The 13315-nt window shown below is 33.2% G+C and overlaps 3 protein-coding genes across 4 annotated transcripts; 1 reads left to right on the forward strand and 2 right to left on the reverse strand.

Annotated features, from left to right (window-relative positions):
- Positions 1 to 1397: 1397 nt before the first annotated feature.
- On the reverse strand, positions 1398 to 3207 carry LOC132910983 (hsp70-binding protein 1). Of its 2 annotated transcripts, none has more exons than XM_060967224.1 (5): positions 2955 to 3207; positions 2622 to 2862; positions 2145 to 2547; positions 1779 to 2016; positions 1398 to 1712 (listed from the first exon to the last, which is right to left on the reverse strand). In XM_060967224.1, the coding sequence occupies exons 1-5, from the start codon at positions 2996 to 2998 to the stop codon at positions 1502 to 1504; spliced, it is 1137 nt and encodes a 378-aa protein (XP_060823207.1). In that variant the 5' UTR covers positions 2999 to 3207; the 3' UTR covers positions 1398 to 1501. The 2 variants fall into 2 exon arrangements, with proteins under 2 accessions (XP_060823207.1, XP_060823217.1); XM_060967234.1 differs by having other exon boundaries at positions 2622 to 2893.
- A 177-nt stretch (positions 3208 to 3384) lies between these two features.
- LOC132911062 (DNA-directed RNA polymerase II subunit RPB9) lies at positions 3385 to 4227 on the reverse strand. The gene is made up of 3 exons (XM_060967422.1): positions 4064 to 4227; positions 3847 to 3920; positions 3385 to 3671 (listed from the first exon to the last, which is right to left on the reverse strand). Exons 1-3 carry the CDS (start codon positions 4190 to 4192, stop codon positions 3482 to 3484), a joined length of 393 nt encoding a protein of 130 aa, XP_060823405.1. The 5' UTR covers positions 4193 to 4227; the 3' UTR covers positions 3385 to 3481.
- Positions 4228 to 5366: 1139 nt separating this feature from the next.
- On the forward strand, positions 5367 to 12498 carry LOC132910995 (broad-complex core protein isoforms 1/2/3/4/5). Its single transcript, XM_060967261.1, has 4 exons — positions 5367 to 5512; positions 6722 to 7122; positions 7239 to 7701; positions 8032 to 12498. The coding sequence occupies exons 2-4, from the start codon at positions 6748 to 6750 to the stop codon at positions 8307 to 8309; spliced, it is 1116 nt and encodes a 371-aa protein (XP_060823244.1). The 5' UTR covers positions 5367 to 5512; positions 6722 to 6747; the 3' UTR covers positions 8310 to 12498.
- Positions 12499 to 13315: the final 817 nt, after the last annotated feature.

Genomic DNA, 13315 nt, shown 5'->3' on the forward strand with positions numbered 1-13315 from the left:
CGACATCGTTCCTTGATCTTGAATAGTTTCCAAGATATTTCAGAAAATATTTTAAAGTTTAGCTGTGCGAATAACTTATAAATGAATTTTATAAAACGTCTTGACGTGTCACTTCCTTTGCTTCCTTTTTTATACTTGCACTCGATGTATTTATAGCCGAGCAATCAAAATCAGATAGTAGCGATCAATTTATAAAGAATAATCGTTAACAAACTTTTTAAATTACGATGTCAAAGAAAATGTTCGAATCGTTAAGAATGAAAAATACCGAACGAAGTAGAATGGGTCATAATGTTTGTAAGAACGCAAATATGTAGTGATATCGTAGTACATGATTATTTTTCAAATAAATGTAAAACACCACGCGCCGTAGTGACCGGTGATACCAAACTTCCTCTGTGTTCTAATCTGTAACTAACTCTACTTCTACCAATAACTTATAGATGGCGAGTCATGTTTTGTTTGTAACTGATTGTAGTAATAAGAGTACACGTAACTATACTGCCAAATTCTCGCGAGTGCGGATTCCCGCTTCGGTAGATAATCCTATATATTGGATGTTTGTCGAGAATTGACCTATGTAGTCTACGTGTGATATGCTATGATACCCTCTAACATACGTCTAAAAATTTAGCAACGCTGAAAATATCGTTTTTGCTGATCAAAAAATTAAAAAAAAATAGATCCGACTGGTCCTCATGAGCCTCCTATCTTCTGCTGAAACACTGAAAAGAATTCTACATTTTCTGCGGGATGCGACGCGATAATGAAACATCTAGCGATCATTTACACTTTTGTATCAGCGTTTTATTCTTTTTCTTCGTGTTCTCTAGCTATTTGTTCAGTGGTGATTGTATTTGTGCTACGTGCACAAAAAAGGCTCTTTTGTATTCTATTCTAGCAACTACTTCCTCCGGTAACCTGGCTCCAGTAATCTGGTTCCCTCTCTTTCTCTATTAAACCCAGATATTGTACTTTTTCTACACCGAAAACGCATTTATCCACGTTAATGGAGATGCCCGTATTCTTTCACTTCTACCTATTCTAAACTTAACTGCTTCTCGTGCTCTTCTACGCTGACAAGTGTTATCGGCATGACATCTATGTAACAAAAAACAAAATCCAATGTACAGAGTATGGAAAGTTTTTTCATACAAGAATAAATAAGGTAGACACTTAGGTGATTCCATTTAACTAGACTACTCTGTATATACGTTAAAAGAGATGACATAATATATCGTAATAATTATTTGTCTTTAAATTGTTACTTATATCATATCCTTCGGTTGCATTAGTTTTTTCACCGTTTCATATCATTTCATTCATTGTACATTCCAATTGAAAAAATTTTATTCTCATAGATTCATTAATCGGTTGATAAAACAAAATATACAGAATATAATAAAAACAAAATACATTTGTTTTATTTATTAATCATAATATTTTATGATATACAAATTTAATTCATGTAAAGGAAATCCGATATTATTATAAACTATAATTATCTTTCTTGATTTGTATCTTGATCAGAAAAAACTTTCTTCAACACCCGATAACATACATCTATCTGCTCGGGATTTTCTTCTTGCTTTAAATCCCTTATGTATTGCTCCAATGTAGATTGTAAGTCCAGTTCTGGGCGCCGACATTCTTTTAAAGCAGGCAGAAAATTATCGTTGGTCAAACCATCGAGAATATTTAACAATTGATCTCTGAAACACGAAGGATCGTTTTAGTTTGTTTCGGTTGTATAAAAAATGATGAAAATTATATACTACCTTATCTCTGGAAGCAGATCACCGATGACCAGTAAACCTATCGCTTGCTCGATCAAACCCATATTTACCAAGGTTAATTTTAAATTATTTACATTTTCCTTGTTACAAAGAGACGATAAGAGAAACGCAGATTTAATTTGCAACTTCTTTATCGAACTTTGCATAGCTCTCAAGAGGACAGAATATCCATCGTTTATGTCCATATATTTCAGGGATATTGGATGCCCTCGAACAATGCCTATATTTAGTGTATAAATAATTTATATCGTCAATTATAAATGAATGTAAATATGACATAGGTGTAATGAATAATGAACAAAGTATAAATCGATACAACTGCTATTTGAATAAAAGTCTTTTACTTACAGGAAATTGCATATAGAGCTTTGATCTTAACAGTTTCTGCAGGATCTGTATCTATCATATTCAATAATATGGGAAATAGGCCAGTTTCTAGAAATCTTTCTTGGCAAAAGGGATTATTTTGAGCTAGTTCGGCAATTATATCTGCTGCTCTCCATCTAATACTGCTATGAGGACAGTTTAAACATGGACCAAATATTGTAAAACCTCCTATTTTAAAAAAATCATTAGCAATATCTATATTATCTACAAAATCTGCAATCCTTTCTAATGCAGCTTCGTGTTCTGCTGTGTCATCGTCTGGCCGCAGGTCAACTACATTTGACAACAATTTAATAGCTTTCTGTAGTTCTTCAGTTACGTTACACGATAATGAGCTGAGTGTTTGTTTCAGAAATTCACGCCTCTGTAAATACGGTTTAATTTTAATCAATTTCCAATGGATATTCTATAATGTTAAAATACATTTATGTTACCAACTTCTTCATCCATAGGTTGTAATTGGATATTACTGTTTCTATTCTGAGAATTGCCTGCTTCTACAGCAAATCTAAGCAATCCTTGTACAGTTGTTGGTTGCCTAGGTTGATTTGGTAATGGTTCAAATACTTGCGGATCAGTGTTATTCATGTTAGATGGTCCTTCAATTGATAGTGGCCTCGCGTTGCTGTTTACGCGAGGTTGTTCTTCTGTTTTTTCTCGACTGTTTGGATGTTGAGAACTGAAATATGTGGTATCCGAAAACGGATAACCTATAATTACTTTCAGATATCAATCATAAATAAATATGACATTATAAAAAATCAGTTTTACTTCTCCATTTTTTCTGTAGCTTTAGTCGTCTGCGCTGCACCCATTAATCAATTAAATCAATCTCGCGTAAACGTTTCTCTAATAAAATAAAGACAAGAGAGCATTATAGAGTTCAATCTGTATCACTGCTAATGACCTTCTACATGCAAATTCCAGAAACGAAGAGAATTTCCAGATAGCGTGTTTTTCTTATTGGAAACAATTTTGAGACTAGACAAAATTGGTTAAAGGCGTAAATAACTTTGTCACGCGTGCGCGAAAGTACTTGGAAACTTCAAAAAAAATTTAAATCCATCAATTATCAGCTTTAGATTATAACTGTAGATTATTGAAGAATTTTATATTTTACCATTAAATACATGTATTTATTAAAATTTGATACAATATCATATATATATATACACACATTTTACAATTAAGTATATCAATAAGAAAACAAAACATTTATATATTTTATTACATTTTTTATACGTATTCTACATTATAAAAATACAGATTTTCAATATGTACAAACTATTCGTAAAACTTCATTCTGTCCACCTATGAGAACAATGCTGGTTAGTACACACATAATATAATCTCATTTCTTCTTCTGCTCGTCTTGTTTGTGCTTGAAAGAATACTGCTTCTCTGTGGTTACACTTTGGACATGGATGCTCTTCGGTTCTTGGTAAAGTAGGGTCTGATATGACATCCGCAACAATGTGTGTCAACTCGCTGAAATCATAAAAATTATAGTAAGATGGAATAGTAGTAAATGTATTAAATAAATCCTTTTTTAAGAGCCCTTAAGTATATGCTTAAAAAGAAAGTACTCTTGTACAAGTTTTTGTCAAAATTTCATAAATGTTGTTGTGAATCTATGAATATACAAGTTATTACTTTCACTTACTCTATTTCGTGCATAATTTTATTTACGTAGATACAATTGCTATCAGCAAGTTGTTTGAAATCACAATTTCTACACTAAAAAAAAAATTGATTAAATTAAACAAATTTCAATGTATTGATTCAAAAAACAACGTACGTTTCATATATATATATATATATATATATATATATATATATATATATATATATAATTCATATCATATATATATAATACTTACTGCGTACATTAGTACTTTATTCTCCTTATCTTCTTTTGGATATAACATGTTATTACATTCTTGACAAAATCTAATGCCGACGAAACCTGGACCATCATCGTGCGTATCATAACCACCTATTTTAGACATATTGCGTGCTCGCGCCTCCTTTTGCAGTAAAATATAATATAGATATATATAGATAGATAGATAGATATAAAATGCAATGAAATCAATGTTTATCTAATACCATGCACAAAAAAAGATAGTTACCTTTTAATCATGGTATACATAGATTTAAGATTATACAATGAATCAAAGTATTAGAGATTAATGACAATTTCGTATATATGTATATTTCATGAAATTACATCTCGTCATAATTAATTATAGAAACACTTCGAATCGTATCAAATAATAATTATTTGTTAATAAAAGAAAAAGAGATACATAAGTATTTTATTTTGTAATATTTTTCTAAACCAATTAAATTCACGAATAAAATTAACCAAACAGCAATTTATTTTCATTGGTTGCGATACAATCGATAATTTTAATAGAAGATATGTCTGATTTGGTTACATAGGTGAAAATTATATAATATAGGAATCTATAAATTATATAGTGAAAAAAGAGAAAATTTAAAAACATAGAGGTATAAAGTTGTTAATATAAAAATAACCGCTTTAACCAATTGTCGTCTGAGTAGTGTTTTAATATTTTGGTGCTATACGTTGGAAGCTTGAATCGATGAAGATGTTGATAACCTAATTTCGTTAAAATTTGTGGCGCGTTCTCATGTAATGGCGCGAATGTGCATAGAATATAGAATTCAGTTTGAAGAAACAGCGTCTTATTTTAATTAACAAGTATGCAACATAATTAGATTTGTCGAGATTCGTAAAAATTTTGGCATTAAGGAAAAATGGAGAGGCGTTAACAAAGAAACGAATTTTCAGAAATTATTATTTTCAAACTATTCAACCGGCAAAAACATGAAGTATGTGTCGTTAGTGTAGTTATTCGATAGAAGATGAGATTTGATATAAAATGAGAAATAATCCATTAGTATAATAGAAGATTAGTATGATAAAAAGCGTGGAATAGAAATATTTTGATTGAAATATTAATTTGCTAATAGAGATTGTATAAAACGGTGAAATTATTGTACTAAAAGAGCAAGAAATTTGTACGACGTATAGTAAAAATGTATAGGTAGATAAATAATGCATAAGTATAGATAGAAGAATTTTAGAGTGAGGCTCAGGGAGTTGAACGTTCGTAAGAGTTTTCACAGGAAAGGCAAGAGGTGCGCTAGTGTTCCACTAAGCTACCCCCAGCCTTACTACCCCCACCCTTTCGTTCCAGCTCCCCTAGCTAGTGCAAATCTCGGCGGATGAATGTTTTCTTAAGGGATTCTTCCCGAAAGCGACGCGAAAATCTGAGAGGAGTTGATCGAGCTGGAAATTCGTGAGTGAAATCATTTATTAGGAAATTCATGTTATATTTCGTTGTCTACATTCGGAAAGTTCATAGGATTTGATATCGGAAATTAAAAAGAAAGACGAAACTTGTGTTCAAGGCGTTCCTGGGGGGTGATGGCACTCACGCCGACAGCGTCTCCCACAAAGATTTCACCATTTTTCTATTGACAAAAAAATCTTATACTTGATCGCGTACATTGAATATTTTTTGGTTAACCTGTCGGCTAGTACGCTTTGAGCACGTGATTACGATAAACGCCGCGTAACTAAAGTTTGTATTTAAACATTTTTCCCGAGGAATTCGTTTATGTGTTTCCGACGACAGATTTGTTTTGTTGCACATTCGTTCTCGGCTAGTGCCATGGAATTTCTTTAAAAGTTTCTCGATGTTGGCCTCCTCGTTTCTAATTCTACTAAGCTACGATAGAATTACTAATTCGAATATCCGATCGTAATTATATCTTTTACATTTTCCAATGGTATATTATGTATTTATATATAATTACTTATGGCAGTAGTCGAACGCGTATAACTGATACTAAAGTTTCTTTGGTAATACAGCCATATTGTACATTGTATTAAACAAATTTTCTTAAGTAACTCTATCTCCTATGTTTATATTTGGTTTTTTCATATTTTACATTTAGCAAGCATATATTTCTTATTTTTATGAATGGACTCAATTGTCAAATTTATTGTTTAATCAGCTTACCAAATTACAGTGATCTAGTAAAAAAAATTTGATAATCTATTTGCCTATCGAATCTTTGTATGTAGTTTTTATTTATTGCTATTTATGTTAGGTTTGAAGTTCAATGAATTTGCCTTAATGATTTTCTTTGAAATGCATCAAATATTCTTAACATCACATACCTTGATGTAAATGAAGGTAGAAGATAACATCGTTTAGTAGATACAGGGAAAGAGAAAATTTGATAATAATATCAACACGAGCAATATCTATGATAAGATAGAAAGTATTTGGAATAATATATAAAGTGATGTCATAAATTTCACAACGATACAGAAATTCTGGAATTATTCATGATATTCATTTCATAACGATTGAAATTGTGCTTTATGTATTGTTCAATGTTAGATTGCTTGCAGCATTTCACTGATAATATAAAAAATATTTTTTGGGTTGTTAAAGTATAAAATAAGTAATATGTAAAAGGATATCTGTTATTGACAGGAAGATTGCTCTAAAGCTGCAGAATAATGGAAAGCGGGAGCAATTTACATAACCCGGGTAATTATCCCGGTGGGGACCGCCAACAATTTTGTGTTTCATGGAACTCTCATCAGTCAAATATGCACAGTGCATTTCCAAAACTTTTAAGTTCTGAACAATTTGTCGATGTCACTTTAGCATGCGACGGAGGCTCTATAAAATGTCACAAAGTGGTACTGTCCGCTTGTAGTGATTATTTGGAACGTTTGCTATTAGAAATACCATGCACTCATCCTATTATATTTTTGAGAGATATGAGAATGTGGGAACTTCAAGCTTTAGTGGAGTTTATGTATCGTGGTGAAGTATACGTGGAGCAACAGCAGCTAGGTAAATTAATGCAAGCTGCTGAAGTTTTACAGGTAAGTGGATAACAATACAGTTCAAGTACCGATTTACTATTTATCTTTGTAAATTATATTTTAGAACAAGTACATTTTGATTCAATTAATCCTTATGGCACTAATATCATTACTAGGTTCGTGGCTTATCCACTCAAGGAAATGATAATTCTTCGAGTGAAAGTAGTTCTCAACAATGTGACTCTAACGCCGCTGTTGTACCATCTACGGCTGCACAGCAGGATGGATCTGATTATAAAGGCGAGGAAACTCCATCTGATGACGGAACTTCGAGTGCTACCTTTTTAGAGACTACGTCAATTGCTGCGACTAGTACAGCAAGCGCTCCATCACACAGTACTACACCAGTTCCGCAGAATCCGAATTCATCAAATTTTATGAATATGGAACATAGCGAGGCATTACAGCATTTGGAAAAAGCCCTTAGCGCTTGTGAAGCGACATTAACTGAAACGCCGGGAATGGTTAAAATGGAGCCGGATGAGCAGTTTACCCAACAGCATGATGTCAAACCATACTCTATTAGTATGGTTCCAAGCAGTAATTGTAATCCTAGTAGTCCGTTTCCCGCGATCGAAGGTAAGAAATGAAAGTAGAGTGGAAGAAAAAAAGAATGAACAAATAATAAAAAAAGAATTGATAAAAAAGGCCAGGGACTTTATTGTTTTACAATTAAAATTTATATAAAATAATGTATGTTCTTCTTTTCGTAACATTTCGATATTGAATATAAACATTGGACACTGAACGATAATTATCGAGAAATAATTATGTAGTCATCGTGTACATTAGGCATTATATTTATATAAAAAAGTTAAAGTTTCATCGGATCAAGCGATAACAGGATAAAATCGTTTCTCCGCTTCATTGCTTTTTATGTAATTTTCATTATCATTATTTAATGTTTAGGTTATCAGAGACGACAAAGACGTTCGGAAGAAGAATTGAAGCAAGCTTCGGATATGGTAGCACGTGGTATGACATTTCAAGTTGCTTCGGAAAAGTACAAAATTCCGATAAGTACGATTCGATTCTATATGGTTAGAAAAGGTATATTGCAAAGGCGAAAACGTGGTCGTGGTTCAAGTAATCTTGGTATGAATAGTCAACCGGGAAGTCCTGCAAGTCCGCCATATCATATGATGAACTATCGTTTGCCAGAAAGCCTAAACTCCAGCCTACCGTAGTGCTGTACGAAAAGTAGCCAGTTTTTAGACTTGAGTTGAATCGAACAAATTTTTTATTGCCACGTCGGAGCTGTTCCAGACTGTCATTCTTCCCATCTTTATTGACTCACACTGAGTTATCTGTTTCTCGTTTATACATTCACGATTCACGTGATCACGTATGTCCAATCGAGTGCGTTTTCGCCAAACTCGTTATACTATACACATTCATTGCATTTACAGAAGATAGTAATTTAATAGAAAATAATTAACAAAGTGTACGTATCGTACACAGTAGACACGATTTTAGTCTCGAACAGCTCGGTTCTGTGTACATATGCATCATATGTGAGTTTTCGAACGCAGCATCAAAATGAAAAGATCAGAGTGATGGAAAAAAGGGAAGAAAGATCATCTAAAAGTTATGTAAGAGCATTTAGTTCATTTAATGATTGAATTTTCGCTCATTTCATACGATTCAGTTGGAAATAATTTAACATTTATTGTAAATAATACTAGTTTTCTTCTTTTCTGGTTTTCCATACTATATTGTAATACTGTAATCAAATGAAGTAACGCGTCTCGATGCAGCGTTCGAAGACCATCCGTACGGTTCAGTTTTGGGCCGTGTTCCGTTCTTCTACTTAGTGACACATACACCTTGCGTACATGGATAACGTAAGAGGTATTTTTTTGAGTCCTATACACAGATTGCTACAACAGATTTACAAAATACGGTTCATGGAAAAGTTTGAACGTGTCACGCAAATCATATTTTTACGATCACTCGAAATCTTTTGATAATACGTATCTGTAGAATAGGTTATTTTTTATTACGTCCTATTTATACATATATATATGTATATGTGTGTGTATATACGTAGGCGTGCGCGCACGTCATGTTCGGCCTGCCTGTCTGTCCGTCTCTATCTGTCTGCCTAGTGTAAGTCTGTGTCTGCGCCTGTGTTTGAGTGTATGCGCGCGTGCGTACGTACATGTGTACATACGTACATAGATATGTATGTATATATATATATATATAAAAAAAGTGTATGTATATATATATCTATATTATAGTATTATATAATATATTATAATATATATAATGTAAATATTTATATTATATAAATATAAATATTTATAATGTAAATATTTATATTGTATGTATTATATATTATATATATATATACACTTGAATAAAATGTATGCGTACTCAGTTAAGTTGCTTCTTTCGAATCCGAACAACAATCGGAATTAATCCGATATTCTAGAAATTGAATTTTGGCCCTATTGAAACGAACAAAATGTTCAACAAATTGAACAAATTAACAGGTCCGTGAATGTTGTTTATTTTCTTGCTTTCATTTAGCGCGAAATTAAATCTGTAACAATGGGATCGAAGCTCGCGGTTCAAAAAGACGTACGATATATCGTAGTTGTTACAAGATCATTAGCTTCGTCCATGAACGAATTAGTCACTACGTTCAAGACTGGTAACACGTGGCTGATTCGCAACCACGTCGAATCTTCTTATACCGAAAATCTGGATCTACTATACAAATATTTTTGTAGACACTTTGCGCGTGGAAGGTGTCTTCTTTCTGCCTTTGTATATGCGTGTGTTTATATATTTATATATGAATATATATATACACATACATGTACACACACAAGCACATATATACATATACCTATAAATATACAGTTACAAGAACAGAAGTTGTTGCATCGATAATTATACATGAGCATATGAACATGTATACATAAATCGATAGCTATACACATTCAAATGCTCGATGAACCGGTATTCGTTGGAAGAGTTTATAATTTAACTTCGTCTAGGAAAGAAGAAAAAAAAAGAAACTGAAAATGAACGATCATGACATACGTAGCATAATGCTTTTTACATGCTAGTGTACAAATAACATTTATAATTTGTTGTCAAAATCCAGCAGTTTTCATAGAGGTGATCGAATATACATTGTACGATCCTTTTATGAATACTGGATCTGCCTTTTCGAAAGATTACATACACTTGAAGTTGTGCATACACAACCAGCGCGCGTGCACGTATATCTTAACGTAGAATACACGTATGTGCACACGCGCGCGCGCAGATATACACACACACACACACACACAGACTATAATCGTACAGTGTATTGCCTTTGTTAAATAGCATTCGGATAAAGCCATATTTTTCCATGCAATGCAATAATCCAGCAAAGTAAATTACCGTAAATGTGAAACAGCCTAAATAGAAGAGTGCCAGATACGAGAAAAAAGAAAAGAAAATATTATGACGATAATGATGACGGTGATGATGATGATATGATAATGATGATGATGATGACGATGGTGACGATAACGAAGATAAAGGAGAAGAGTAATGATGATATTGACGATAATAATTGATGTTGAGTATGGTGATGATGATGGTGATGATGATAATGATGATGATGATGATATGGTGATGATGATGATGATAACGACGAGGACGACAACCATGATGATGACGTTGATAATGATATTGATGATGGCGACAATGATGCTACTGCTGATGATGATAAAGAGAAAAAATGAAAAAAAGGGGGGAAATAAGAAAAGTATTTCAGAGTAAAACGCTATACAATTTCCTAACATTCAGAACGTATCTGCCTTTTATTCTGGCCTCGTGATAAATCCTGACTTTATTTATACTTGACAATATACGGAATACCGTGTAAAAAAAAACAACTAAAAATTAGGTTAGGAAACTTTGTGAACATTTGGTTACTCGCGATACATGGCAAGACCTGATATTCAATCTCGTTCGCGCAAAATCGAGTTGGAAACGAATTGGGAAAATCTGTTATATACGGGAAATTCTTTTTTCCCTCCTCTCCTTCCATCTTTCCCTCCCTTACCCTCGCTCTTTTTCAATCTGTTTAATTTTGTATTGTAGCTGGATAAAATCTTTCGAATTGCACAAAGGAGGGAAGGGAGGAAGAGAGAGAGAGAGAGTGAGAGAGAGAAAGAGAGGAGGGAGAAACGTTTGCGACATTCTATAATTTTTATGTTTTTATCTATCCTTTCTCTTGCTCTTCCTTTTTAAAATGGATCCGGTTTCGTTTCCTTCTCTTAAGCCTAATGATTTATGTTTCGTTTCATACTGTTTGGTCGTTGACATTCAATTCGATCCAAGATCTTCGTCGAATAAGAACAAAGGAAGGGATAAAGGGTACAGCGTATGTGCGAGTGTTGTACGGTTAAAATCGGATGTTGGAATAACGAATAAGTAACGGAGAGTAGTTTTTTATTAAGATACATAGTATCGTCGCTTGAGGTTTCGTATCGCGCGAATCATCGTTCAAAGAGTTCCAGTTGACAAAGGTTTTATACAGATCTATTAAAAACCAGTATTTCAAACCAATGAAAAATAATTAGTTTTCTAATAATAACGATACATTTTACGTAAATTTAGTACAGTGCTTAAGTCAGTAATGCTCAGCGTATCTAACAAATATTTTTAGTGGAAAGCCGTGTCATACTCACGTGTATTATAATGCCCTTAAAATATGTAACTAAACAACAATCAAAGAAGCGTGAACGATAATTGATGACTATTGTTATTATTATTACTACTACTACGATTATTATTAATTATTATTAATTATTATTATTATTATTATTATTATTATTATTACTATTACTACTATTATTACTATTATTACTACTACTACTACTACTACTACTACTACTATTACTACTACTACTACTACTACTACTACTATTATTACTACTACTACTCTTATTATTATTATAGTCATTTCCTTAGCAGTACGTAGATCGTAGCCATTTCGAGGCAGTTTACGTTATATTTAATTAGGTTATCGCTTCGGAATACGTTTTTATGACGGTATTATTATTTGTAGATAGAATTTGCTATTATATTTCGTACGATAATCAATCGATTGCTATATTAAGATTTTATTTTACAGTTACCGTGATCAATATCCTGTGAATAGCGGAGAATACGATCGATCGGTCTTTGCATTGGTCTTATTATACACCCATTGTTTCTTCTCTTTTGTCACATTTTGCTTGATCCATATTTACATAAATACATATACTTATATACATATATTTTGTATTATATCTTCCATTAAAATGCTAAAGTATTGAACTTATACCGTGAGAAACATGTTTTCCGAGATATGGTATTATACGAGGGAGAGAATAAAGTGGGTGAGTGAAAGAAAGAACGAGTGAGAAAGAATAGAAGACAAAGAGTGAGGGAGAGGTGGCGATGGTGGAAAATTGCACTTTCCGAACTCCGCTTGAACAATGAGTACTTTATTAGAAGATTTGTCCATTTGGTAAAACTCTCGGTCGATCTTCCCGTCCCGAAGTATAACAGACCGATCGATCGATTCCTTGCTCGAATTACAATCGTGAAGAACGTTCTATAGATATTTTTCGAAGAAAACACAAGCCTATAAAAAGTCCAATTTTCTAAACGTAGGTTCCTTAAGAATAACAAATTTAGTGTAACCGTTAAGAAAGTGTAGCGTGTATACGTATTAAACGTAACGTCGCGTCGTATCGAGCGAGGTCCGTCTTGGAACGTTTATCGTTCGGAAGGAAATGAAATGCGATCGGGCGATAATTTGTTCCCGATGAAAAGACGGGATCGTCCGATGTGACACGTGTTTTCGGGAGGCACGCACGCGCGTTTGGAACGCGAGTACGCGTCGCAAATAGACGGATAAATTAGCGATTAGCGGCAAATATAGATACATAATATGGAAATGTCGCGCAAAGCCCTGCGCTATTAAGTTGGACCGCGTGAAAGTGTGTTGCACTCGTCAGTCCGAGTCTCTTATTGTGAAAAATTGAAATTTAAAAGATTACCAAGAAGAAGAGGAAGTAAAAGGAGAGAAGTATAGAGGGCGTGGGAGAAGGAGAAAGTATCGAATTGTATTTCTTTTTCTTCCTTGTTTCTAGAATTTCTGTCGTGGCCCTTAAAGGATATGAAAACGCATGGA

The sequence above is a fragment of the Bombus pascuorum genome, chromosome 1, assembly GCF_905332965.1.
Source record: "Bombus pascuorum chromosome 1, iyBomPasc1.1, whole genome shotgun sequence".
Classification (NCBI taxonomy): Eukaryota; Metazoa; Arthropoda; class Insecta; order Hymenoptera; family Apidae; genus Bombus; species Bombus pascuorum.